The sequence below is a fragment of the Oryzias latipes genome, chromosome 4, assembly GCF_053564925.1.
Source record: "Oryzias latipes strain Hd-rR chromosome 4, Olatipes_Hd-rR_3.1".
NCBI classification, from domain to species: domain Eukaryota; kingdom Metazoa; phylum Chordata; class Actinopteri; order Beloniformes; family Adrianichthyidae; genus Oryzias; species Oryzias latipes.
In genome coordinates, this window is record NC_136240.1 from 16,192,192 (window position 1) to 16,219,125 (window position 26,934).

The following is a 26,934-nucleotide window of genomic DNA, read 5'->3' on the forward strand; positions in this document are numbered from 1 at the left end:
AAAACAAAACCTAAAGTAACAGTTAAGAAAAAAGATGATTTTTTATTTTTAAAACCTTTTTTGATCCAGTGTACACTTTAAAATAAAATCTAAAGGTCTTGCCAAGAATTCCTGTGAAACCCTTGTGCCATCTTAGATGATCCCACCCTTACAGTGACGTGTTCTCCCTACCAAGACAAAGGTGGATAAAGGTGGAAAGATTTCATGTAATCCATGGACACCAGTGAACATCACAAATTATTGAAGAAAAAAGGTTCAGCGCACTGTCTAGTGGGTCTAGATGACCCAACTCCCAATGTTAAAGTGCCTAGGATAGCACAAGGGTTAAGAAGAAAATTGTAGACACCAAGATGGGTTTTCTCAAACTAACATTTTGCTATTGAAAAACTCTTACTGAGATTCTTTTTTTAAATGAAGGCTTTTTTACTTTCCTGAGATTCAGTTTTTGCAGTAACATATCTGGTCCCGTGTGCTTGTAAACACAATTGACAACGCATGCAAGACGAGACCCTGAAGCATCTCCTCCCAGATCTGGACCAGCAGGACACTATTGGACTCAAGTTCAACTTTAACGCTGTCCCCCACTCTACTGGGCTGAGGTCAAACAAGTGTATATGTGGTGGTAATGTGGGGACAGTCAGTTGTATGCACATTCAGCAGGAGATGTGTTTCTGATCAGTGTAGTCAAGAAATTGTCTTTTAAAATGTTTAAAAAAACTAGACATTTAACTTCTGTAATATATTCCATGAGGTATGCATGCATTTCTACAAAGTGACATGAATGGTGCCACTTTTTAATAGTTGATGCACAAAATTAAAATGCATTTTTTTAACCCTTGTGTTATCCTAGGCACTTTAATGTTGGGAGTTGGGTCATTTAGACCCACTAGACAGTGCTCTGAATCTTTTTTTTTCCCAATGATTTTTGATCTTTACTGGTTTTCATCTGGTTTGTAAAAATCCACAAGGACATGAAATCTTTCCACCTTTATCCACCTTTGTCTTGGTAGGAAGAACACGTCAAAGTAAGGGTGGGGTCATCTAAGATAGCACAAGGGTTACATATCTGGGGGGGGGGATAAAAACCTCAACACACAGATTTGGCTTTTGATTTTACTTTAAAAAAAAAATACAAACCCTCCAAAGAATTTGGGACAAAGTTGGACATTTTAAGATTACAAGGTTGTTCTTTTTAAGTCCTTCATAAAGTCAAAGGTTAAAAATAAATAAAAACACATACAATTTCCATTATGTGATTTATTGGCAATTCCCCTTTAAAACACCCTGAACTCCAGAGACTTTTGGCTTAAAATGTGAAACAAAAATATACTTTTTTTTTAGACAAAAAACATTGGAGTGACATACTTGTATACATACTTGTAAAGTACTTGATTTTTAGGCTTCAGAACATAAAATCAATGTCCTATGTTACAGTACTTTGTCTGGACGGACACATTTGAAGAATAAATATCTTTTTATACATTTGCACAACACAGCATGAACAGTAATAAAGGCAGTATTGACACGACAAAGCAAAAACGGGGATTCTCCTGCTTGTTGTCATATTGAACACTATGTGGCACTGTTTTGTCCCTGTGATGGACCATGATGCTGAATTCCAAATGCTGGCAAATTTCCTCAGACTGTTATTCAATTCTCCCATCTAGCAGAAGAACTTCAGTATGAAAATGATGTTTGAAAATTTCCCAGCTAATTGAAGTCCCACTTCTCTTAACCCTTGTGCTATCCTAGGCACTTTGACATTGGGAGTGAGGTCATCTAGACCCACTAGACAGTGCGCTGAACTTCTTTTCTTCAATGATTTGTGATCTTCACTGGTTTCCATGGATTACATGAAATCCTCTGCACCTTTATCCACCTTTGTCATGGTAGGGAGAACACGTCAATGGTCATCTTGACCCCATAGGATAGCACAAGGGTTAAAAACTAAAGTAAGTTGTTTGTCCGACTCCAATCGGAATTAAGGTCTAGTGGAAAATTTCTGCTGTTTTCTTTTTTTTAAATATTTCCTTTCCTCTTTTAAAACTCAAATGCAATCTTAATCCATCAAAATAAAAGCCTATTTTTGCCAGGTAATGTTTCTTAGTCTGTGGCGTCAATCACAAGTGGAAGCTTAGTGGAAAAGTTACAGCACCCAGAAAACATTTCACAGTGAGACAAAGTGTAAAGCTCCGTCGAATGAAGATGTTTTTCGGTGATAATGCTGACGGATGCACCTGACAGCTCCTTTTATGGCATGAAATGACAAACTTGACCAGAATATGGAATGAAAGGTCTTTGATTTATTTCCTTTAACTGGCTGAGATTTACAACCTAAAAACATTTTTTAAAAAAGCTAAAAAATTTATTGGAATCTAAACCCCAGAGGTTTTATCAGAGGAAAATGGAGTCAAACAGTCTGAGGATCAGCATCTCTGGTGGAGCAAATGGTCCCTCAACACAAGGCACAGCCTCTCCTATCACCTGTACAGTAAGGCTGATCAATAAAGCTCTCTAGCTGAGTTAATGAAATACTGCTGGACTAGTGTTTCTCTACTTCTGCCTAACCAGGAAGTGCATTGTATCTTCTGTAGTGCTTACTTACAGGGGTGGACAACATTGTTGGTACCCTTCGGTTAAAGAAAGTCCACAATGCTCACTGAAATGACTTGAAACGTTCAAAAGTAACAATAAATTAAAATTTATTGAAGATTAAAAAATATCAGCCATTACTTTTGAGTTGTTGATTAACAGAATTATTTAAAAATAACAAACTAATGAAATATGGCTGGACAAAAATGATGGTACCCATAACTTAATATTTTGTTGCACAACCTTTTGAGGCAATCACTGCAATGAAACGGTTTCTGTATTTGTCAATGAGCCTTCTGCACCTGTCCACAGGTATTTTGGCCCACTCCTCATGAGCAAACAGCTCCAGTTGTCTCAGGTTTGACGGGTGTCTTCTCCAAATGGCATGTTTCAGCTCCTTCCACAGATGTTCAATGGGATTCAGATCTGGGCTCATAGAAGGCCACTTCAGAATAGTCCAACGCTTTTCTCTGAGCCATTCTTGGGGGTTTTTGGCTGTGTGTTTGGATCGTTGTCCTGTTGGAAGACCCATGACCTGCGACTGAGACCAAGCTTTCTGACACTAGGCAGCACATTTCTATCTAGAATGCCTTGATAATCTGGAGATTTCATTTTACCTTGCACAACTTTCAAGACACCCTGTTCCAGATGCAGCAAAGCAGCCCCAAAACAGAACTGAGCCTCCTCCATGTTTCACAGTAGGGACATTGTTCTTTTCGTTGTATGCTTCATTTTTGAGTCTACGAACACAGAGCTGATGTGCCTTACCAAAAAGCTCCAGTTTTGTCTCATCTGTCCAAAGGACATTTTCCCAGAAGCTTTGTGGCTTGTCAACATGCATTTTTAAAATTTCCAGTCTGGCTTTTTTATGATTTCCTTTCAACAGTGGTGTCCTCCTTGGTCTTTTCACATGAAGTCCACTCTGGCTCAAATAACGACGAATGGTGCGATCTGACACTGATGTACCTTGAAAGGAGTTCACCTTTAATGTCTTTGGAGGTTGTTCTGGGCTCTTTTGATTATGGGTTTGAAAACAGCTAGGATGTCAATTGAAGGACATACCTGTGTTCATCATGACCCCCTGGGCAATCAGTTCTCAGTCTTTTATGGAGGTACCATAAATTTTGTCTAGCCCGATTTCATTAGTTTGATTTTTTACATAATTCCACAACTCAAAAGTAATGGCTGATTTTGATTATTTAATTTTCAATAAATTTGAATTTATTGTTACTTTTGAATGTTTCAAGTCATTTCAGTGAGCATTGTGGACTTTCTTTCTTTAACTGAGGGGTACCAACAATTTTGTCCACCACTGTTCTTCATTGAATTTCTACTCAGAGATGGGAACAAATGCAACTCTGGACTGAGTACATACAATCATGACACACAAATTTTCAAGTCTCAGCTATTCGAATAGCAGAAAGGGCTAAAGAACCTAAACGGCACAAAATCTAAGAAAATGTCGGCTTTAAAATACTGTTAACGTGTCTCATTTGGTAAAAACTAACACTGTAAAATTAATGACACAATCATCGGTTTAAAATCTTTAGTGTAAAAATGTCCAGTAATGTAGGCTGGCAGGTGTGTGTGTGTGTGTGTGCCAACACCTCTGGTATATTTTCATCCAAAAATTAAACTCCACATATTAAGGATGACCTGTAACCTTAGTTTTACACTTTTGTTTCCAAAACTGAGCTCTACAGCAGAACCTGTCAGCAGGGCACAACAACAGACCTCTATTTTACTTATCATAGAGCAATTAGATAGTCAATTCGAGGAACATTCTAATGAAACTTTGATGAGTGTCTTCAAATCTGTGGCTGCATTCATTTTTTTTCTCCTTCAGGAATGTTCCTAATTGAGTTAAAAGTTTGGCATGTGCTTTAAACAGATCCGGTTGGACTCTTGTTGAGCTCTCATGATCCCTTACTTAAAGCAAAGTTGAACCAGATCAGCATTTCAAAGGGCTGTTCTCACACGGAGCCACATTAGAAGGCACACTGATTTACAGGAGAACCAATATTGAAGCTACAGACTTTTGCTGTAGTTAGATTTTGCCATAGAGATCATCAAAACGTATCACATATCTTTGTGCCATCAAAAAAATACACTTTTGAAACATCTGAGTGAGTTTGAAACCTCATAATAGCAGATTTATCTCTTGCAAAACTTCGGGTATTGTATTTCCAACTTTTACCACTAGAGGGCCTCATGCTGGTCAATCATACCCTTTGCTGAGGCTTTTCACTGTTTCCTGCCCTGCTTCCTGGTGCCTGCTATAGAATATCCTGAACTATTTTTTTTGTGATCAGTTGGCCTGTTGTGCGTCGAGCCCTTTGTGACTAGAAAGAAGAGCAGAACGGCAGAGACGGTAAAGTGCTACTGCGAACCGGAGGCACCCTGAATCAAAAAATGCTTTTTTTCGAAGCACAGAAATGCACACAACACCTGCAAACGCACAACAAGGAACAGTATGAAAAGTTAAACTTGAAACACAATTTTTTTTACAATCATCTTAGGTAAAAAATAAATTAAAGCTAAAACTAATCATACAGGTGGTGTCTATTGTTTCTTCAGTTAGCTGAGAGAGGGGTACAGAATGCTGTTTCTGTGATGCTACAAGCTGGTTTAGGGATTCAGTCAACTACAGTTGTCTAATTCTCTGTTAAAGGGTTTCACGTGTATGAAGAGACCCTTTTGTTCAGCAAAACCGCATTGGTCTCTGGTTTGGAGCCTATTAGGAAGGACAGTTCAAGGTAAGATCAGCAGTACCCCGTACATCTTTGCTACATTAGAATTAGGTTTCTCTTCATACCCTGAGGTTTGAGGTCCATCAATTTTCTTCTTGCTTATCTAAATCTCGGATTTGGTTAGGTGATTTGTCTCACGATTCATTCTCAAACACAGAAATCATACTCATTTATCCCAACCAGAACTTATTAAAATTGTATCCCAAGGTAAATCTATGGTGCAAAATAGTTTCCAGGACCCTGTCACACCACCGCGATCCAAATTCGCTGCACATTTGAATGTCACAGTTATTTTGAAGGAAGACATTTCCTTTAACTTCGTTATCCTTTCTTTGTGTGGAAGCCTCGGCTCCACTCCTCTTCCCAGTTAAATGAGCGGTTGTTGTCTGGAAATCCTCAGACTGAAGCTACTCCAAGCCAGGACTGGACTAATAGGCCGAATCAGGCACTCAGACGGAGACTAAAATAACTCATCTTGCTGAAAAAAAAAAAAAAGAAAAGACAGAGGAAGAACGTTCCTGTGTTTTTTCCAGAGAGGTTTCTCCAGTGTAAAGGGACTGTGGTAATCTTACAGACTTTATTGGTAAAGGCTTGCCCTGCTCACACCTCCCTATGCCCAGCACTCGTGTCTCTGTGGCAGGGCAGCTTGTGCTGATTATTACGTGCCCATGTGCAGGCAGGTCACTCTGTCACCGTCCTGGCTTGGCTCTCTGTCCTGAACAGCTTCCCGCCCCGGGGAGGCCAGCATCCTGTGGGAGTTGAGGCTCCGCACTGACATCGAAGTCTGATTCAGAGTCCTAGAGGGGTGAGGCGATGGGGGGCGGTACCTGCTGTTACGGGGGTCTGGAGAAAGAGAGGGGGAGGAAGAGTCTAGATGTCTGTCCCTCGATGTCTGTGACTCCTCCTCTATGGGGCTTTCCAGGTCAGAGTCCACTTCTTCCTCCTCTTCCTCAAGCGTGAGTTCAAACTGGAACTTGTCTCCTCCACCTCCTAAATGAGCAAGGCCTCCTGTCCCGACAGCTCCATCGGATGGCCTCCCCTCATTGTGGTGCTCTTCTGGGCTCGTGGGTGAAGGGCTGCGTGGGATCATGCTCTGATACCACTCCCGATTGTCCTCAAGAGTATCCAGGATCTCCTGGGCGTCAGGGTGAACTAGGTCTGCCCAGGTTTCCCACAGCGGGTGCACAACATAGTCAATGAACCCCACCTAGTTCCAAAAATTAAAAAAGGGGCAAAATAACTTTACTTCAACAATGGAAAAAAAATTAAAGAACAGTGAAACCAAACATTTAAAACGTGAACATTCATTTAAAATATTACAACTAGGTTCTTCAAGTCTTTCAACAAAAATATGAAGCACATGGATCAGAATTCTACGAAATTATGAAATGCAATCTTTGAGAAATAAAATGCAAAATTTTATGACACATAAATAGAAAATCAATGTTTTTTTTAAATGCATGACAGGAGAATTTACCTGAGTCTTCTCTATGGAGGCATTCTGTTTATCACACATGGGACTAATCTCCATGCCTTTCTCCCGTTCTCTGTCTCCCTGCGTGAACAACTCCACCATGATGCGGTCTGTCCACTTACGGTAAAGCTCCAGAGGTTTGGTTGGGTTGCTTAAGTCAGCACAATGGACCATGTTCTGTAGAACCTGCAGAAACAACATCCCAAACTTTGCCTTCAATGACAGACTGACAACATTACACCTCTTTCAAGAAAACATTGATTACAAACACAGACTTAGATTAGATAGTTAGCAATCCTTTTAATAACCACAAACACAATTAAAGTATCAGTATCAATATTATCTCAAACCTGGATGCGGTCAGAGTAGTTGTCTAGCAGCAGCACTCCCAAATTTGTCACCTTCTTCGTCTCCACCATTGTTTTCATGTCTGCCAAGAAGTTTATGTGTTTGGACATATCTGTGGCCAGCACCTACAGAGGGCAATTAGTACAAGAAATGATTTAAAACAAACACATTTAAACTTTTTGAATCAATTTTTAAAGCATTCCCAGTGGTCTTTTGATTAAGATTATGCCATTTTTTTGAGACAGCATCAAAATATAAGTTATTGTTTTTGCAGGGCGGTCATTAGAAATTTGAATCTCATTTGTGGGTCGGACCATTGGTGCGGTGTAAGCCCGCTCCCTTCCCATCATCCTTCTGTTTACACCTTGCACCCAAACCTAACATTACCCGTGCAACGAAAATGGTATATTATAATTATATATTAGAGCTATCCAGCTGAACAGTTTTGAGCCAGATGCCAGCTCAGACAAGGAAAACAAAGACGTACATGGATCTAGTTGTTTACAAGTAGATGCACCAGAATGGAGCCCGTGGCTTGCCGTAGTAACTCGTACGTCACGGCTACACTTTTTTCAACTGCATTTTTGTGTCTGCTCCTGATTCACAACAATTTGAATAAAATTGCCAGTTTTTGGAACTAAAGAGGTGGGCGGGGTAAACTCCAGTGAACATGGCCGTGCCACATCGGGCTTCATTTTGCATCTGTTCAATTCTACAGATCATGTTAAAGATTACAAAGTCAGCATGTTTATGCACTCACCATATCTATGACCATCTTGCGGAGGGAGTCTTTCTGCTTCTTGCTGAGGTTCTCAAAAATGTCACAGTTTTCTTCCTGCAGAAGTTTGAAGCCCACAGCAAGGTGGTGGTTCTCCAGCACTGATGCGTCGTTGTACATCAGCGCCAACTCAGAACCTGCAGGAACAAACAGGAAGTTGTGTAAAATACAACTAAGCTGATTTGAGCAAAAGTCCCAGATAATCTGATTAATTCTGGAGACAATGATTAAACTAAAACTAAAACTGGATTAACAATGGAATTAGCCAACATGTACAGATTCCATAAAAACATGTACAAAAACAGAGGTTCAATATTCAAACTACTATAGAAAGATCTTGTTGCCAGTATTATTTATAAATACATTATTTATCTTTTGCAGCTATTTTATTGAAAAGTAGTTTTTGATGCTTGTTTCTAGCACTTTCTGCACTGAAATTAAATAAAAAAGTAGAGACCTAAAGGGAACTTCAAAACTGAGCAAAAATTGAAATAGCTTCTGTACAAAATTAATACTTATATTAGGCAAAATCTTTATTTAAGAAAGGATAGTAAACAACCAACTAATAAATATTTCTGTAAATTTGATAGAGATTATCTATTAAGCTAATTTTGGACTGTAGTCCCTGAGAGAGAGATAGAGTGCAAACAAGGACAACAATCATTCTGCCATCAAAGGTTAGTGCATAAACTTTCAAAAAAACAGTAGTAAGTTAGTTAAAAACTGGATAACCAGAGGTTTAGTCCAAACTGATTAGTAGGTAACTCCTAAAACAACACACTTTCTTTGTATGTGAAAAGAAACTCCACTAAAGGAGAGTCTTCTGTATGCTGAGAGCAGAAACCCAGGGGAACATACTGGTGTTGATGAGGAACTGGTTTGTGACTCCTGGATGGTCGACATCATGAATGGCGCTGGCAAACAGAGCAGCCATGATCTCCAAGTCTGTGAACACAGCCTAGGATGAAGAAAGATGAGCAATCAGGGTCATTCAAGATAAAAAAGCAGATGTTAAATGACACCTACCTGGAAATGGTTTGTCTCAAGTTCACAATCTGCACTTAATGAGATTTTGTTACTCAGCTCACCTCCAAAGCAGGTGTGGACAAGAGGACATGGGTGGACTGCACCACGTCAGCTGCATGGATGTTGTTGTGATAGGCTACGTCTGCATGGTAATGGTCCTCTAATGTCATCATGAAGGTGATAAAGGTGTCAGCTTGAATCTTAAAGGTTTTCAGAAGATCTCGCTCCTACAAGAAATGAGAAGTCAAAACAAAACGCATGAATAAAAAAATTATAACATACAAGTGAAATGTGTAGAAGAAATGGATTGAAAAATAAGAAAACCACAGAACAAATAAGAAAGTGATGCCTAAAACTATTAGGTTACTTTTAAGATTATTACAAAGCAAACCTTTTAAATAATACATCTTTTTAGACTGATTAGGTAGTAGAAGAGGGATGGACCCTCTTACCTGGAAGATGGAGTACATGATCACTGTCAGAGGGCGGTTTCCTGAATATTCTGCAATCTTAAAAATGTCCATTCCCCACCGATCAATATCCTCAATTTCCTGGGAAAATATCAACACTACAAGTGAGACAACAGTGCTTTTTATGTGATTCTTTCAGTGCACATACATGTGCATTCCTACTTTGGCCAGCAGGCTCTCATGTGGTGTGTTGACTCCGAAGCGAGAGATGCTTGCAGGTGGTAAACTCGGGCTTTGCGTTGCCTTTTTCACGCCGCTGATCTGTGACATCGGCCTCTTCTTCTTCTCCTTCTCTTTAAGAGGTGGAGACAGAATCTCCACGTCATGTTGCTTCTCTGGAAAACAAACACAAAGATATGTCAAATTGAGGCCATCAGTCCATCTGTTCATCTTTTTGTACGCCTGCTTCCTCCTGTTCAGGTCAGTCGGAGCCTCTGCTAGTTGTTTTTCATAGAGAGGCAGAGCTAGCTTCTCCCAAATGGAATGATTTTTAAGTACTTTCATCAAATGTCATGCATTTAGACTTTCAGGTTTTTCATTCTTATTTTTTAGTGAAAGTGTCAAAAAATTACTAAATTTACAAGCTGAAGTAAAAAACTAACACAACCACTGGGTCCAGGTCTTTTATACTTTTATACTTATTGACAAAAACCCAACGGGAACCGCAAAGTCCCATTTTAACATTTAGAAAAAACACTTTTTTCATGTTTTTGTGGCTTTTAATCCATTCATTTCTTAAATACACTTTATAAATATTTTCTACAGTTGAATTATAATGGTTTTATAATGGTTTAACTTTTTGCTTTTGACACCAGTAGTTACAAGTTTCTTTCAAAATAAAATACACCCTGTGTTCAATAAGGTCCTTCTGCTGCAGCAGATTTATGTGAATAAAATATGCAAGAGAACCAAGTCAAACATGGTGTTTTCTGTCATTATGATTTTGGTGCTTCTTTGTCCAGTTTCATCTTCTGCTATTGATTATAAAAACGACTACATTGCTGTAGAATCCAACTTTTTATTTCTGTACATGTAACTGCAATAAGATACTGTAATAATTTTGTAGACATAATCTATTATTATAATGCAGCTACATTTTGAGGAATTTTGGACAGCAGGGGGAGGGGAGTTGTTTGTAATTGTGTTGAAATTATGTTAAAAATTGAATAAACATTTTTAAACAGATAATCTTAATACTTACTTACTCTACTCTCACAGAAGAAAAACTCCTTGCTACCATAATTTTTGTTCAGCTATTTGACATTTGACAAAACAATTCACTGAGAACAGATTAACCAAAACCTATTTTTTATTCAAATTGTCCACATTTTCTTCAAAGCCAAAGAGCCACCATGGAGAAATGAAAGAGCCGCATGTTTGGAGTCTCAGGTTGCAGAACCCTGCCATAGAAACTTAAGAAAGAGACGAATTTTCTCTAAATTAGGTAAAAATGTCCCTTAATTATTAACTCAACAATGAAGGCTGCAACGATTTTGCCCCCCCAAAGATAGACAAAACTTGAAACTTTTCATTGTGGAAGTTAGCAGCTTTTTTCTGTTGTCCTGTGGGAGTTGTCCATCCAGCAGTAAAAAACATGCATGGGTAAGATCATTTTAATCCCTCTGTCTATGTATTTAAAATTTTGATATATCTGGATGGTTAAAAAATAAAACAAGGATATATTTTTACCCACGAGGGACAAAGGCAAAACACAGTTTTCAACAATAAAATGAGAGCTCAGCATAATTTGTCAACACCCAAGAGCTGTTATAGCAGACGTGTTAAAATGACTCCAGCATTTCACTACATATTAGGAGAAAAACGATCCCATTGTCTTCCCAAACAGACTGCTTCACTTCCCGTCCCTCTAACACCCTCCAGCCATGATTTTCAGCAGCTTCACATCCACATCTCAGCCTTCATGCGAGCACTGTAAAAATGCACAGCGACCTGGATGGCAGCTCCACACGAGGCTCTGTCTAGCCTCTCTCACCTCTCTCACAGTGCCTCCTCTTCCTCACACCCAGAGCCATGGTGTTCATTTCCAAACGCAACCAGGCTTGAGGCAGTCATCTCAAAACAGCCCTCCACTGACAGCTCCATCTTTGTTTGGCTGGACCATCCTGCCAGAGGGGCTGCCGAAGACTTAGCCCGCTATTGATGCAACACGCCGTCGAATAATATTGCACCCTGTTGCTACGACAACGCCACACAATGTGTCCGGGAATGCTGTCTGTTGCCGCACCTCCTTCGATTTTAGAGGACAAATCCTCACCTTCTCCATTTGTCTTTTTCACTGTCAATCCTCTGCTCAATCCTTTCTTCTTATTTTTTTAGTTATTAAAAAAGAATTGATCCCTTTAAAAAAATCCTCTCCTAAACTGTTTCCTCCTCAAAGCCTCCCTCTCTCCTCAAAACATCTCGCTCATTGAATAAGAACAGGGTTTTATGTTTTTTCTCTCCTAGTTTTGATGTTACTAAGTTTTTTTTAAAGACCCACAATGATGGAAGACATATTTATGTATGTATGTATGTATGTACATATATATACATACATACACACACATGTATGCATATAAATACATACATACATACATACATACATACATACATACATACATACATACATACATACATACATACATACATACATACATACATACATACATACATACATACATACATACATACATACATACATACATACATACATACATACATACATACATACATACATACATACATACGTACGTACGTACGTACGTACGTACGTACGTACGTATGTATGTATATATATATATATATATATATATGTATATACATACGTATATATATATACATACGTATGTATGTATATACATTCATACATATATACACAGATGTGTGTGAGAAAATATGGCTTAAAGAAGCATTTCTGATTTGGGCTAAAACGTCATAATCCTAATTCAAAGACGACTGGCAACATTTTACAGTAGATCAAAAGATGATCGGAGCGGAACTTTCATTTTCTTTTTATACTTTCTGCCTTTTGCTTTAGCCTTAATAGGAAAACCAAAAAAATTAAAGTTTTTTTTTTTTTAACCATCAGATGAAACTCATATTCTGCACTTCTCTTGCTTGATGCATGAAGGTACCGGTAGTCACAATTTGGGTCAGGATAGAAGAAAAAAAATTACACAGCTGACAGCACAAACAACAACAAGCACAAGTACTGCAGGTATGCAAATCAGTTTCTTCAAGAACCAAACAGTTCATTCTGTCAAGCATCCTAACGCTTGTTAGAATTGGTATAAATGGCAAAAAAAAAGACACTTTTACACGTTTAAATCTATAAAATGTGTGATCAGCATATAAGTAACCCTCTATCCATCCATCTCCAGAATAGATTGAATCCCTTTCGGCGTCACATGACTCTTAAGCCAGCCCAGCTACTGTGGGTAAAGGCGAGGAACACCATGAATAGGTCTCCCGTCTGTTGCAGGGCTACACACTCATACACTCACACTCAACCACATGTAGGGGCAGCTCACAGATACCAAATTATTGAAGCAAGTTTTTGGACTGTGCGAGTAAGCCGGAGTACCCAGAGAAAACCCACACATGCATGATGGAAACATGCTGAGATTTGAACAAAACCTTCTCACTGTGAGGCACCTCGCCCCTGTCCAGCCTATTTCAGTAACCGGTTTTGGCACAATAAAAATATCGGAAGCATTTATTCTCATGGGTTTTGTTACACAAAACTAAGTTTTAACAGCTTGAAGTGTGCATGTATTACTTTAGGCGAACCTTTCCTTTTAGACAAAGTGTTAAACTCACCGAGGAAGGTGTTGGCGATGAACTCTGACACCTGATTCCCTGAGCGGCTCGTCTCTGACAGTTGCGTCAGCTCGCGGTTCAGCATCCTCTTAAACTGTAGCCGCACAAGAAAACAAGAAGAAGCTGTCAGTTCAAGGAGTCTGTAGTTCCAGCAGAAAGGACAAGGTTGCATTTCTGAGCAGCTGCTTCAAAAAAGAGCCCACAAGTTACTAAAGATGCACCGTATATTTATGAAACTAACAGTAAAATGAGCGTGCAAATGCAGCAGATGAAAAAAAAAACTCATAGATGGATGGAAGCGCAAGTGAGGGTTAAATAAAGAGCACCCCTTTTTTTTACTGAAGTGCCAACTGTTTGAAAATTAATCGTGGAGAAAAAATTAATAATTGCCGTTTGTGCTCGGCCAGAATTCTTTGACACCAAGTCTTTCATATATCATAATAGAGCTGTGAAAGAAAAAGCCTGGAACAAGATTCGCAGGATTTGCACCGTTTCGCCATTTCACACCAAGCCTCCCTCATCTGTAGGTGGCAGACATGCACTACTAAACAGTAGAAAAAGAAAAAGAAGAGGAAGCCCCTCCTTGGTTGTCCATTGAGAAACTTATGGGCGCATTCAAGAACACACAGTTGAATGCGGGTCACATGCCCGGTGTGTTCATAGCTTGAGGAGTAACTTCTCAAGTCTGCATATGCATACATCAATATGAATGTAAAAACAATTGAAGAGTTAGACTTTGATGCAATACGACTATTAGTTTCAGGTTGTAGACGAACAAAAATAGGAAACTTGTATGAAAAAGTACATCAAAAACACGCTTCTTGCTATGAGGAGGCAACTCATGGTGTCAGGACTACACTGCAGTGTCAAACACGAGCTAAAATAGCAATATGGTAATACAAAGTGATTAAAAATACTTTACAAATGTATTTAAAAAAAATCCTGAAATAACCGATTAAGTGCATTCATTGTTTACATCTGAAAGAGTCCCAGTCTGTGAGGCATTAAACAACAGCATGAGGACCTGGAGCACTGCAGCACTCACTGGCTCAGGCTCACATTTATTTCTGTCAGAGCAGATGACAGTCTACAGTTTCACCTTCAACAAGAACACCACCTGGAAAATCTATACCACCAGATAAAGCTGGTTCCATTCAAAAGGCATTAAAACTTGGATAAAACAAACTGTGCGTCTAAAAGTTCAGGAACGCAAACCCACTCGGATTCTGTGAGGATTTTATCCACAGTGGTAGTTTCCACTCGGCTTATGTAACAGCCTCAGCACGTGGGGGCTGAGAGGGGAGGAGGAGGCATATCTGTGAGAGAGTAATGCTGCAGTTGTTACACGACTACTATGTGACACACATGTGGGTCCATCCAAACATCATGCACCACTACAACCAAAACATGGCTCTGTTCACGCTCTGGTTTGTTTCGGCTGTCACTGAATTTCACTGTCCCCGAGTCTGTCAACACAAACTGCTGTGTGATGTTTCCTATTTATTTATCTTTTGTTTATTCCAACCTAACTGTAGCACACAACGTAGTACGGCTCAGTTTGTTTGTAGATCCAGCTCTAACAGATGGGCTCACTCAGCCCCCTGCAAAGCCTGCACTGCCAATCAATAGAGATGCTGTAAACAAGGAAAGCCAGCAACACCCCCCCATCACTCACCTGTCTGAGTCTCCAGCAGAGAGGAACCCAGAAAGCCAGCTGAAGCATGTCAGCCCACACATGCTGGTGCTAGATCAGCTGAAATCCCAAAATGTTCACTTATTGATCTGCTGCAAACTGTCTTCAAACTCCTGCCCAGTGAGCAGCAGGGACTGTCTGAATGTCAAGAGAGGTCCATAAGAAAAGGAAAGTTCCCACGGTACCAGGAGTCTTGGAGATGAAGGGGGAGGATGTGTGTGGGGGGGTCCAGGGGTGGGGAGGTGAAGGATGAAGAAGTGCTGTAACATCACGAGAGAACGCTTTGGGACTGCAGTCTCTTGTCCAGCTAATGTTACACAGTGTCAGTAAGAAACATAAAAAAGGAAGAAGGGAGAGGCTGCAAAGACCCCCCCCCCCTCCCTCCTCCTCCCTACTGGCCTTCAGCCCGCCTCTCCAGCAACACAACCCCTCCCCTAACTGACCAATCACACTTGTATAGCTTCAAGGTCTAGAGGGATGCGAGGAATCTGATTGGCTGATTATGGGATGGAGGAGCCAAGGAGAGTGATGCTGTTTAACTGTTTCAGCTGAGGGAGGAACCAGCCATCACTGCTGTCTCTGCTGACACTGCTCACCGTCTTCCCTCTCACATAGGAAGTTTGATTGTCATAGAGACCTCTTTCACTGTGCAACGCTTAGTTTCCTAAAGCACGTCAAATAAATACAGAACCTCAGGAGCTGATGTGCCGTTAGAGAGACTTTAAGTTCCTAAAGTGAGTTCAAGGCTGACTCTGCTGTTTGTTTACCTTATTGGACGCCATATCGCTCACTGAGTGTCTCGTCTGCAGCGTCTCAAGCTGATCCAGACACCAGTCCAGCTCCTCCAGCGTCTCCATCGCTAGCTTCTGATAGGGCTCCTCTGAAAGGTCACACAAGCACACGCTGCAAGTCCGGAGGAGGTAAAGTGATCCCCGTCTGATATCCTGTTACCAACTATTATTGACTAAAGAATTTGATTCTGTGGTCAAAACTGCACATCAACTTAATCTGTTGAAATCAGTGTTTGTGTTTCTGTGCCGAACAGGCTTTATTTTGAGTTGCTACCACTCACCTGCGAGACATGGTTTACATATGGGTGGCTGGGTGCTGCCTGGTGGCCATCTGGAACACAAATGCAGATTGTTTTTTTTTTTTTTAATGAAACAAAGACAATAAGCGATTAGTCATTCAGTCTGCTGTCTAGTTCTTACTTGTTTCCCAAGCGATCTTGGAGATGTGTCAGAACAGCAAAGTTACTTCTCACTGTTCGTAAGCTGGCAAGAACCTGGAGATGGGGGGAAGAGGAAGTTTTATGAAAAGGCAAAAGTCAGGCGCGCCTGAATGAGTAACAGGACATGAAAATGAAATATAAAAAGTGTTTTTTTAAAATGTTTTACTTGTTTTTTCTTTACTGTCAGATAAGTTTATTTTGTTCTTTTATGTTTAAAATTACATTGTTTGTTTTAAAAAACGTGTTAAACATATTAAATAAAACAAAATAAAAAGTTAGCAATGGGATTGTGTTGTTCATCCATAAAAAAGGACATTTTTTCTAATATGTCAATTTCAATTATAATCAAATTTTAAACATTTGGAATGTAGATTTTGAAATAGGAATAGGATAAAAAAGCTCAACAGTAATACAAAAAAAAAACTATTTTCATGGTATGGTTATGTAAATTTAGGAAAAAATGCTCAGAATTTGTTTGGAAATTTTTTATGGGCACAGACTGTGCTAATGAGCAAATGACCAAGCATTTGTAGACAGACTCAGAACAAGATGTGAAGTACAAAGAAAATATATGTGGGTGTATTCTGTGAAAATTGAGCCGTCTTTTATTTCTCAAATGGATGAGTAAAATTCATCGAGGAGCCGCGAATGCCGTCTGAAAGGACTCGCCACTACAAATCAGCACTTTCCATCAATGTTGAAGGAAGACCTTATTTTGCCTTTTGGAATTTATAAGGCTATGAATAAACAAAAAATCTATTAAAGCATGATTTTGCTTATATTATTTGCTTTTCTCTGTTGGAAAATGTGTTGTGTTCAAGTGGGACTGACTTGTGCAAACGGAGTTACTATCATGTCTTCTCCATGCCTGAAAGGAAAAATAAAAAAGATTGAAAAAGTTAGGTTAGAGGGCAGATAACAGTAAGAAAATGCAGAAGGCTTCAAAAAGAAGTCATGACAACAAACTGGGTTATTGGGGGAAAAGCTGCAACTGGATGAGACCATGTGTGGGAGGAACAAAAACAGCACACTTCAACCTATAGGTTCACTCCAAAGGCAAAAGCGTTCAGGCTTTTTATTGAGAGATTGGGAAAGATGTGGTGAAAAGGATCACAGTTTTGCTTCTGTGATAAATAAAATACATATTTTTACATGTAGAAGTACATATGTGAGCCGCATTAATTATACTCTGGAGACTTTAGTGTCACATCATTCAGCTCAGACACCTTCCAGCTTCAGGGAAAAATCATGCTGCCAGCAAAAAGAACTCAGTCTAACATCCAGCAAACATTGTGATGCAGTCTGAGGCTCTTTATTAATTTCATCATCTGAAAATTTAGGATCAATATGGGGTCTGGAGTGATTCTTGGCTGCCATCAAGGGAAAGGTCAAGTTTTGAGTGAATATTTTCTGCTTTAGTGATTGTTTTTAAATTGGAGAATAGTAGCTCATCCTATCAAATGCTTGCTGGAACCTTTGAAAGTTGGACTTTCAGGTGATACTCTCCAGGTGGGATCAGAACAAGGTGGCATGTTAGAAGAAGGGTGTGGGAGGTGGGAAAGATAGAAAAAAAAAACAATCACATCAATCTTTGCATGTTGTCTCACCGAGGTAGCCAACTGACTTCCCAATTCTTCAATCCCTCCTCCCTTCAAAAGAAAGGAGCAACAGCTATTGGTTTTTGATGCCGAATTTATTAACAAAGAGACCAAGCAGGCTGCACCATGTAAAAAAAATGAAAAGGAAAAAACAGCCTTCCACTGTGCTGCCAGAGTCCCTATAAAGCAACAAACAGCAACAACAAAAGTATGTCAGGACCTTGGAATGAATTTAAGTTGTTTTTGATTAAAGAGAATTAACGGTTGTCTTGAACAGGGGTCTGCAACATTCAGAACTTAAAGAGCTATTAGGCTAAACCTTGCCACAAATAAAACATGAGAAGAAAATAGCCTTATTTTCTACATATGAACTAGTTCATAACTTTGACAGAGAGTTACGTGACTTCCTTTCAAAATAAAAGACACCTTGTGCCACATAACTTCATTTCAGTGCAATGAATGTAGCAGTAGGTATTGATTTGTATTGTCTACATTTATTTATTTTTTTAATTCACAATTCTTTCGCCATTGTTGGTGTATCTGAGTCAAAATTTTCCTAAACCTGACAAACTACATTAAATCAGAGCCTTTATTTTATGGATCTTATGGCAGACTTAAAATCTTTTCAAAAATAAAAAATCCTCTTTTTAATCCAGCGTTCATTGTGTATAAATTCTGGTTGTTCTTACTGACCTCAATTTTATTTTTTTGTGATATACAGCACTCAAATATTGTTGAAGTAGGTATTTGGTCAATTAAATTAAATTAAAATACCACTAGAGGGATTTGTTAAAGCATCACAGTCACCGTAGTCAAGAGCCACAGGGAGTAATTTGTACTGAGCTTCAACTGATTGTAAATAAGTTGACTAAAGTTTAACTTATCTGACCACCATGTTTCGCTTAATTCGCCTTTTAGTTCTAAAAATATTTTATTTTTCAAAATTAATAACATTTTTTTTTTTAACCAGAGAGCCACAATGAAGGAAAAAAAGAGCCACATGTGGCCCTCGGGTGGCAGACCCCCGCTCTAGAACCTCTGTTAACAGAACAGCTAATGTGAGGCTGTATGTAAAGGTCACTATGGTACACCTATATTAAAAAAAAACAACAACATTTTAAATCCATGTATTTAACAAAAAACAGATTCTTTGAATTTCAAGCTTGACAAATAATGCTTTAAAATGCAGCATCACTCCAAATTACCTTTTAAAAGGAGTGATGTTGCACACATTAATGCCTTATAAGTTGACAATAAGTTGATATCAGAGACTTGAATGGAATTCTTAGAAGGAACAACATCCCTTTCATTTTTGTCATTACTGAAGAAAAAAACAACATTTGTCCCACAAATGTAAACTCTTCAGTGCTTCAGTGTAACCAACAGTGAAGGTGGGTTGGTTGCTGTGCTCTGACACACACAGTGGGCTGTAATACTCACAGGTCGCTGGCTGTGGAAGAGTTGCGGGACATGGCTTTGGGCGACAGGTCGAAGTCTGAGTCAGAGCGGTAAAGGAAAGACTCGCGGCGCTGACTGTGGGGGAAGTTTCCCTGAAGAACCAGACCAGAGCCCGGGCTAGTCTGAGAGTCCAGTGGACTGCGTCCCACCGACAGGCCATTCTCCACATCAAAGCTGCAGAAAAAGAGACCACAGCTTAAAACACTCAACTTTCTAGTCATTTCTCTTATTAAAATATAAATTACTTTAGGATTTTTCAATTTTTGCTCCTTTTTTTATTTATTTATTTACACAACATACATATACATATACACACATACATACAAACAAAAGTAAAGTTCCACAAATATTTTAGGGCTTTCCTAACAAAGTTAAATTAGTATTTTACAAAACAAATCTAAAACAGACAAGAAATGTTTTTAAGCTGCCATGAAAATCATCTGTTAAGGCAGCAGAATAAGAACATTTAAATTGGGCATAGTGAAGGTTTTTTTCTTTCACTTCCCTCTTTAACCCATCAGTAGTACATTTAATAAATGCCAGGATTTGTTTGGCAGCATATTCTTTTTTTTTTTGTTGGACAAAAAATCTGTCATCTTCTCAGTTATTGTTTCTGCGCCAGAAAAAGAAAATAAAAAAAGTATAAGTTTGACAGAAACGACACGAGTGTCTCCGTACTCTCGATCCCTAAACAACCCCAGAGTCAGGACTATATGACTGCAGAACCGGTGACCCGCAGTGGTTACTGGCTTTTCACAAGTGATCAAACACTTACGCACTTCTTTCCCTTTACTATCTCTATTTGACGTCAACACAGAGAGTGTTGCATCAGCATTGCTAGCATCCATAACTCCAGCGCCACTTTTGCAATTTCCCTGAAACACATGTCACATTGTAGCCCAACTCTGAACCATTTAATGCATAAACATTTCAACTCGTGTTTTCAAAGCTGGATCCAATGTTACAACAAAAGCATCTAGTCTCTTAACCTACTGATGCCTGAATTGAATTCCAGCCATGAAAAAAAGGTTTTTGCTTTCAAGTAGATGCTAAAATTCAGGTACTTTTGGAGCCACAGTGGTTTGATGCATAATTGCATCAATAGGTAACAAGCAATTAACATTCAGTCTAGATAAAGTCACCCTGTGTGCACCGAATTAAAATATTTGCAGGAGTTGCATTTTCTTTTTCAACAATGAGTTTGCACACAGATTGTGGTTCGTAAACAAATCCTGATGCTAACACAAGTCAGGAGGAGTTTGCTGAATATAGGTTTGACTAAAGACACGACCAGATTTAGGATGATCTGCATCATGTTGCTCAGTTTGAGCCTTAGTTAAGGATGCACACCGTTATTGATCGGAGTAAATAAATATGTTGTTTCAATCACCTAATTTTATTGTGCAAAAGAACCAAAAACAGCTTCTAGTCATACTTAGTTTAAATATGTTATCATAATAAGTAACAAAGATTTTATCTGTAATCTACATTGCTACCTCAGCAATAATATAAATATATTTTTAAAACTTTTTATTGTCATATTTTCTATTCTGACTTCCTCTGTTTATCCCCAATTTACAGATCATATCAATAGAAAACAGAGCACCGAGGTTGCCTCTCCAGTCTATTTTTAGCTCTCCCTCCAGGGCTCCACCAATAATAGTGCCGGATAAATGGAAGATGGCTATTATACAACTGATGCTGAATGAAGCAGAACCAGTGCACAGAAGGACGAATGGATCTGGCACAGTGATGTGTTCGGCTCCTGACACCTGATTGGTGCAGAATTATGGGGTGGGTAGGGGGTTGCTGCTAGAGCAGGTTTTACCTCAGAGGTGACACCCCCTGCACCAGCACACTTCACTCAACCTCACTGCACACCCTCCCCCAGCCCCGGCTCAGAGTAGCTGGATGTGACGCGGCTCCATCAGAGGACCCCGGTGACGTTGGGAGCTATAAATAGATCTGGCTGACAGGAAAGGGGGGAACCGGCCCACTTGTGACAGTGCTGACGTAGATGCCCTCCCCTCCCCACTGCTCACACATCCACCTTTTGATGGAGGACGTTGAAATCCTCTTTAAATATTCATTTTTGCATTGAAAAAAATCTATTTTTGAGTTTCAGTAGGCTCCTTTTACTTTGAACAGTATTCATGAATTTCTCATTTAATCAGCATGTCATGGACATCTCCTTTCTGCAGGGTGCATAGTCCAGGCTCTCCTGATGGGGCTAAGTTTGTTCTTATTCCTACAGACTTGTTCAACCTTATAATAAATCTCACTCACCCTTTGAAGCCTACTGATGCAAATATGCATCAAACCCCCATTTGACTTTAGTATCTTCATGTAAGCAAAAACATGAGTATTTTTTTAAAAAAATTTCATAGATGAAAATAAATTCATGCTTAAAACATCTTCTCTGAAACATAACTGTGGCACAGATGAGCCACCCCATCACCAATACAAGTATATGCACGCATAAAAGGTTATTAACAGAGAGCGAAAAGGCAGATGTCAATATATGCACTTTATAATTGAAGACCAAACATTGATTTAACTAAGAAGAGCATTGGATTTCCAAAAAATATGTAGATACTTGTTTCTGAGGGTTTCATAAACTGCAAAGCATGTTCAGGCAAATAAGGTTTTAAAATGTCTAATTACGAATGAGAGAAGCTGAGTTCCTAAATGATCACCTGATAGCGTATATTTAAAGAAAAATAAGAGTCCAATTTTATGATAGTTTTAACAGTTTAAAAAAAATGATCTTTTAACAATCAACCTCCTAACTGTGATCACATCCATTTGCACAACCAATGGGAAAATAAATTGAGGTATAACAGCATTTCACTGCATATTAAGTACTGGCATTTAGAGGAGAGGAAACCCTTGGGAATGGTGACTGGAACTCTTGAAAAAACACTCAAAAAACCCAAAAACTTTTGAAAGTCACAATTTACCGTGGCATAGATGACCACACAGCCAGGTCGTTTTAGTAGGGCTAAGGCAAAAAGGCTTCTAATGGGGTGAGAGTGCAGACTAGTGGCAAATATAGGGTATAACAGTAAAGTAACTAATTTTTAAAGTATCTAGAAATTCTATACTTGTTGAGCATAAATTGCAGATGGAAGTTTAATGTAAAAAATAAGCAAAAATAACTTTTAATAATAGCAACCTAAATGTAAATTCTTATGTGTTATAATATATGGCATAGACTTAAAATAGCAGTGAAGATTCAAAAAGGTTATTAAAAAAATATATTCACATTTTTAATGAAGTATAATAAGTATTATTACTTACTGCAGTGATTCAAAAAGTGTACATATTTTTTTTACACGTTGGGATGAAATATCATACTATAACAGAACTGCATGTGATCAGAGCAGAAACAAGTTTGTAATGTTTTTAACAAGCACTACAATACTTATATTATTTGTAATTGAAACGGACAAACTGAGAGGGCGGGCAGCTGCTTTGCTTTAAACATACATAATGGTATGACCTTGGCCTCTCTCCTTCATTGTTCTCAATGACGTACATCACCCCGCTCGCTCCCCTTTCTCTCTGACTGTTTTAAAACGTACACACAAACATATCCCTTTACACCCACATCCTCGCCTCTGCGTTTGTTCTCAGGATGTTTACACCAAAAGGAGGAACCATTTTTGAAAAAAAAAAAGAAAAATGATCTATATGTGCACCAACCTACCTACCTGCCAACTGTCTGTCTGTCTGTCTGTCTGTCTGTCTGTCTGTCTGTCTGTCTGTCTGTCTGTCTGTCTATCTACAACTTTTTCCTGCTTTATTATCTCTGCTGTGAACATAAGTTACTTTATTCCAATTTTTAATTTTTAAAACACAGATTTCATTTATAAAATAAAGTCATTTATGTCCACATCTTGGAGGGATTTTCATGAAGCTGTTGGTCATTTCCGCTCCCTGTCTCTGGATGAGTATTTGTGACAGTTCATGGGAAATTTAAGCAACTTTTGTCTTAGTATGAGAGTGGCCCAAGAAACCATCAAGGCCAGATGTTATTTGATGGGCCGATGACAGCGACACCAGATCAGAGGTCAAAACGCAGACGCACACCCACACAAGCTCCCTCCTGTTTTCTTTCCTCGTAGCGTGGGAATTGGCTGAGGCCACTGAAACATCACACCAGTTATACAAGGAGGCAAGGGGTGAAGTGGGAAACACCACAGGAGGCGCTTTATGATGTTTGTGTGTGTGGACGGGTCAGGGGGGCAACTTCAGGATAAAGCTTTCACATAAAAAGACCAGAAACTTAAGAAGAAATGATTGGAAGTTCAGACTAAAGTCCAAGATTTCTGACTAATTAAGTTTGTAATCAGGTCAAGTCTCATCAAGTCCTAAAAGCGTAAGAGTTGGAAAGCATGGCGCCACAAAGAAAAACTAAAAAACATTAAAAAAAAAACTAAAGGTCTGTATCAGCAGAGTTCATGAAGTAAAGAACGTTTGTTTACTTTTAACCAACAGCTATAGTGCATTTGGTCTCAAAGAGCCACTTCTTCCCTGCATTGCTGCTAAACAGAGCTTTCCTTTCACTGTCAGTGTGTGTGCTCAGAATCATACGCTCAGTGTGTGCGAATGTCATCCCGACTGCACTCACAAAAGAGGAAGCTGCCCAGAGGGGGTGGGAGAAAAACAAGCAGGAAGGTCGTTTTGCGTAGACCTAAACACGTGAATTGTATAGAAAGACGTCAAAGTTCAAACTGTTTCTCTACATACCTGAAGCTTGGTCGTCTACAAGTCTATGGAGTCCTATACTGTTCATAATTAAATAAATAAATATTTAATTAAATAAATAAATATGACGTCATGCAAATACACAATAAACCAATAAATCTCTCATACATATATAAAAAGATCATGAAATTGTGAAAAACCTGCACACAGATTTTAAATTAGCCATTATATTATTCAATATATTTCATTTTGGCTTTAAAAACCTGTTCATTATTTTAAAACATCATTTTAAAATATTTATTTTTAATCATGTGGAATATTATTATAATTCTGTCTTTTTTCAGAAGCTCGTATTTCAAAATCAATATTTCCAAAGTAGCTTTGTTTTTATTTCATGTTGCTGTTTTTCACAATGGCTTATTTATTTCATGAAGAGCTTTTTCAGGAGAATAGGTTTGTCTGTCAATCAGTGATAGTGGGCGGGATCTAAACGCTCATTGGCTCATCCATGGAAATCGACTCATATTCCTGGATACCCGCTCAGCGGTGTGCCAGTCCGAGAGATGATATATTTCAGCGATATCTGCGCGGCTTTGCTGACATTAGAGATCAAATAGAGACAAACATTTGTCTGCTGCAGAAGATGCAAACATGAACGACTCTGTTTTTGTAGTTTGAGGGTTTGTGTGGACCAAACCACAGAGGAGCTCCGGTCGTCCACGTCTCGAAGTCCCCGGTTGAAACACTCCTCATTCTTACGCCATTGAGACAAAGATTATAATCAGGTCCTCTGATTTTATTTTTCCCTCTCAGGGAAAATGTTGAACCTTTCCTGCGATGACGTTTCTGACATCTTAACACTCTCCATGTGCATTGTGCATCCATGCAATGTTACTGAGATAAGCACAAGCAACCGCTCCATGTGGCTATCAGGCTAAAAACATTAGCTGGTAGCCCCTCCCACACGCGGCATGGTGCATTCATGGAAACTCCAGTTCATAGAAGCTTAGTGGAACTCCAACAGCCACTCAGCCTAACTTAGGCCACTACTAGATGTTCATGAGAAGATGAAAATTGCTGAACCGACCACAAAATCACCCGAATTATGCACACTCGCCCAAAGCCACTTTTATCCGCAAATTTAGAACCAAAACTGCCCAATTTATGGTAACACTGTGGATGTGTTGAGGTGCATACTCCTTCTAGTGTTGAGGAGTGTGCATTGCGCCATCACGTTTGCTGAAGCATCTTCGATCGATGTAGTCAGTGTGCTGCTGCTCATGTCTGAGTAAAGGAGTAGCCAATCACAAAAGTGTCTCCGCCTTGTCTAGTTTGATTGACAGACAGACCCATTCTCCTGAAAAAGCTCTTCATGAAATAAATAAGCCATTGTGAAAAACAGCAACATGAAATAAAAACAAAGCTACTTTGGAAAATATTGATTTTGAAATCCAAGGTTCTGAAAAAAGACAGAATTATAATAATATTCAACATGATTAAAAATGAATATTTTAAAATTCTGTTTTAAAATAATGAACAGGTTTTTAAAGCAAAATGAAATATATTGAATAATACAGTGGCTAATTTAAAATCAGTGTGCAGGTTTTTCACCATTTCATGATCTTTTTATATATTTATGAGATTTTTTGGTTGATTGTGTATTTGCATGAGGTCATATTTATTTATTTAATTAAATATTTATTTATTTAATTATGAACAGTATAGGACTCCATACAAGTCTGGTTTACCTTTGAATAACTGTATTTTAACAATTCCAAATCAAAAATGTCACTTTTTCTTTTGGAATTGTAAAAAATACAGTTATTAGCATAAGACATTCTTCTTCACAATGACTCCTTGCTTAATTGAAAAACCTTTAATGTGGTTCATGTCAATAAATTAAACAAACCAAAAAGAAATCTGATGCAATAAACTAAACATCAATTTAAATAAACGGAAGTAGCAATTCTTTAAACTTATATTTGGGCATAATTCTATAGACTCAAATTAAACTTTTGTGACTTCAGAGCTATTTAAATAAGAAAATGATCCCATTGAGGAAACTAAAAATAAAAACATTTAATTTGTTATGTTTCCAAGCCTTTTATAATGACTGGAAAAAGCGTATAAAATTGAAAATGAATATTGTGATAAGTTGATTTTATTTTAAAAGTCTTAAACAAGCTGTTGATTATAAAAATATATATTTTTGTAACATTTTAGGCATCTAAAATGCACCAAACAAGCAACTTAAGGTGCAGAATGCCGCTCACATTATAAATACACAATTTATTAAAAAATGTAAACAAATAATACAGAAATGTCATGTAAATGTCTTAACAACAGTGTATGGTAATGTGCATTTAATGAAATATATTCATTTAAAATATGAAAATCATAATAACCTGCAACCCAATCCTTATATAAAAGTTGATGACCCCTTAATCAATCAGCAAACATCAGACCAAAATAAAGGAACACAATACTTTTGTGTATCAAATTCATGCACACTTATGACACAAAGAGAGTCATTCAGGAGAAACATCAAGAGCAGAAAGGATGCAACCTCCACCGTAGTGACTGTGAAGTTTCATTAAAAAGGCTAGTTATTCCACTGCTGTCTGCTAATGAAATCCTGAAAACTGTGAAGCAGAATTCCACAAAGTCAAGGCTGAACAATTTTCATGAGAGAACATGGTGCCTAAAACATGCAGACACTCTCCTGGCTCCAAAGCCGAAGTGATTCAAACTTTCACTGGCGTGATTTAAGCACTAAAACAGCTCAGTGAAATGAATTTCCAAGCTGTTATAGAGCATCAGATGTACTAATGTGAAGCATATGTCTTCTGGACTGGGAAGAGGTAATCCATTCTGCAGCGTGAGGAAACACGAATATATGTTTTCTGAAGGTGACCTGCCCCGTTGCAAGTCTTATATTTAATGTAGAAGAGACTCTGGTGTGGAGCTGAAAGACTGGTTTGAAAAAA

General features: G+C 38.5%; 1 protein-coding gene across 8 annotated transcripts in view; it reads right to left on the bottom strand.

Annotated features, from left to right (window-relative positions):
* Positions 1 to 1,242: 1,242 nt before the first annotated feature.
* The window catches only part of LOC101163965 (3',5'-cyclic-AMP phosphodiesterase 4C), a 97,705-nt gene continuing 72,013 nt past the window's right edge, over positions 1,243 to 26,934 (bottom strand). For 5 of the 8 annotated variants that reach the window (XM_023954245.2, XM_023954246.2, XM_078945853.1 and 2 more), the window contains 15 exons: positions 19,220 to 19,411; positions 17,789 to 17,830; positions 17,013 to 17,049; positions 16,162 to 16,235; positions 16,023 to 16,072; positions 15,718 to 15,830; positions 13,258 to 13,351; positions 9,601 to 9,773; positions 9,421 to 9,519; positions 9,031 to 9,195; positions 8,801 to 8,900; positions 7,925 to 8,079; positions 7,167 to 7,289; positions 6,820 to 7,002; positions 1,243 to 6,549 (listed from right to left, as the gene is read on the bottom strand). In XM_023954245.2, coding sequence (XP_023810013.1) covers positions 6,001 to 6,549; positions 6,820 to 7,002; positions 7,167 to 7,289; positions 7,925 to 8,079; positions 8,801 to 8,900; positions 9,031 to 9,195; positions 9,421 to 9,519; positions 9,601 to 9,773; positions 13,258 to 13,351; positions 15,718 to 15,830; positions 16,023 to 16,072; positions 16,162 to 16,235; positions 17,013 to 17,049; positions 17,789 to 17,830; positions 19,220 to 19,411 — 2,149 coding nt within the window. In that variant the 3' untranslated portion in view covers positions 1,243 to 6,000. The remainder of the gene's footprint in view (positions 6,550 to 6,819; positions 7,003 to 7,166; positions 7,290 to 7,924; positions 8,080 to 8,800; positions 8,901 to 9,030; positions 9,196 to 9,420; positions 9,520 to 9,600; positions 9,774 to 13,257; positions 13,352 to 15,717; positions 15,831 to 16,022; positions 16,073 to 16,161; positions 16,236 to 17,012; positions 17,050 to 17,788; positions 17,831 to 19,219; positions 19,412 to 26,934) is intronic. The other 3 variants (XM_023954247.2, XM_023954248.2, XM_078945854.1) reach the window with 1 other exon arrangement.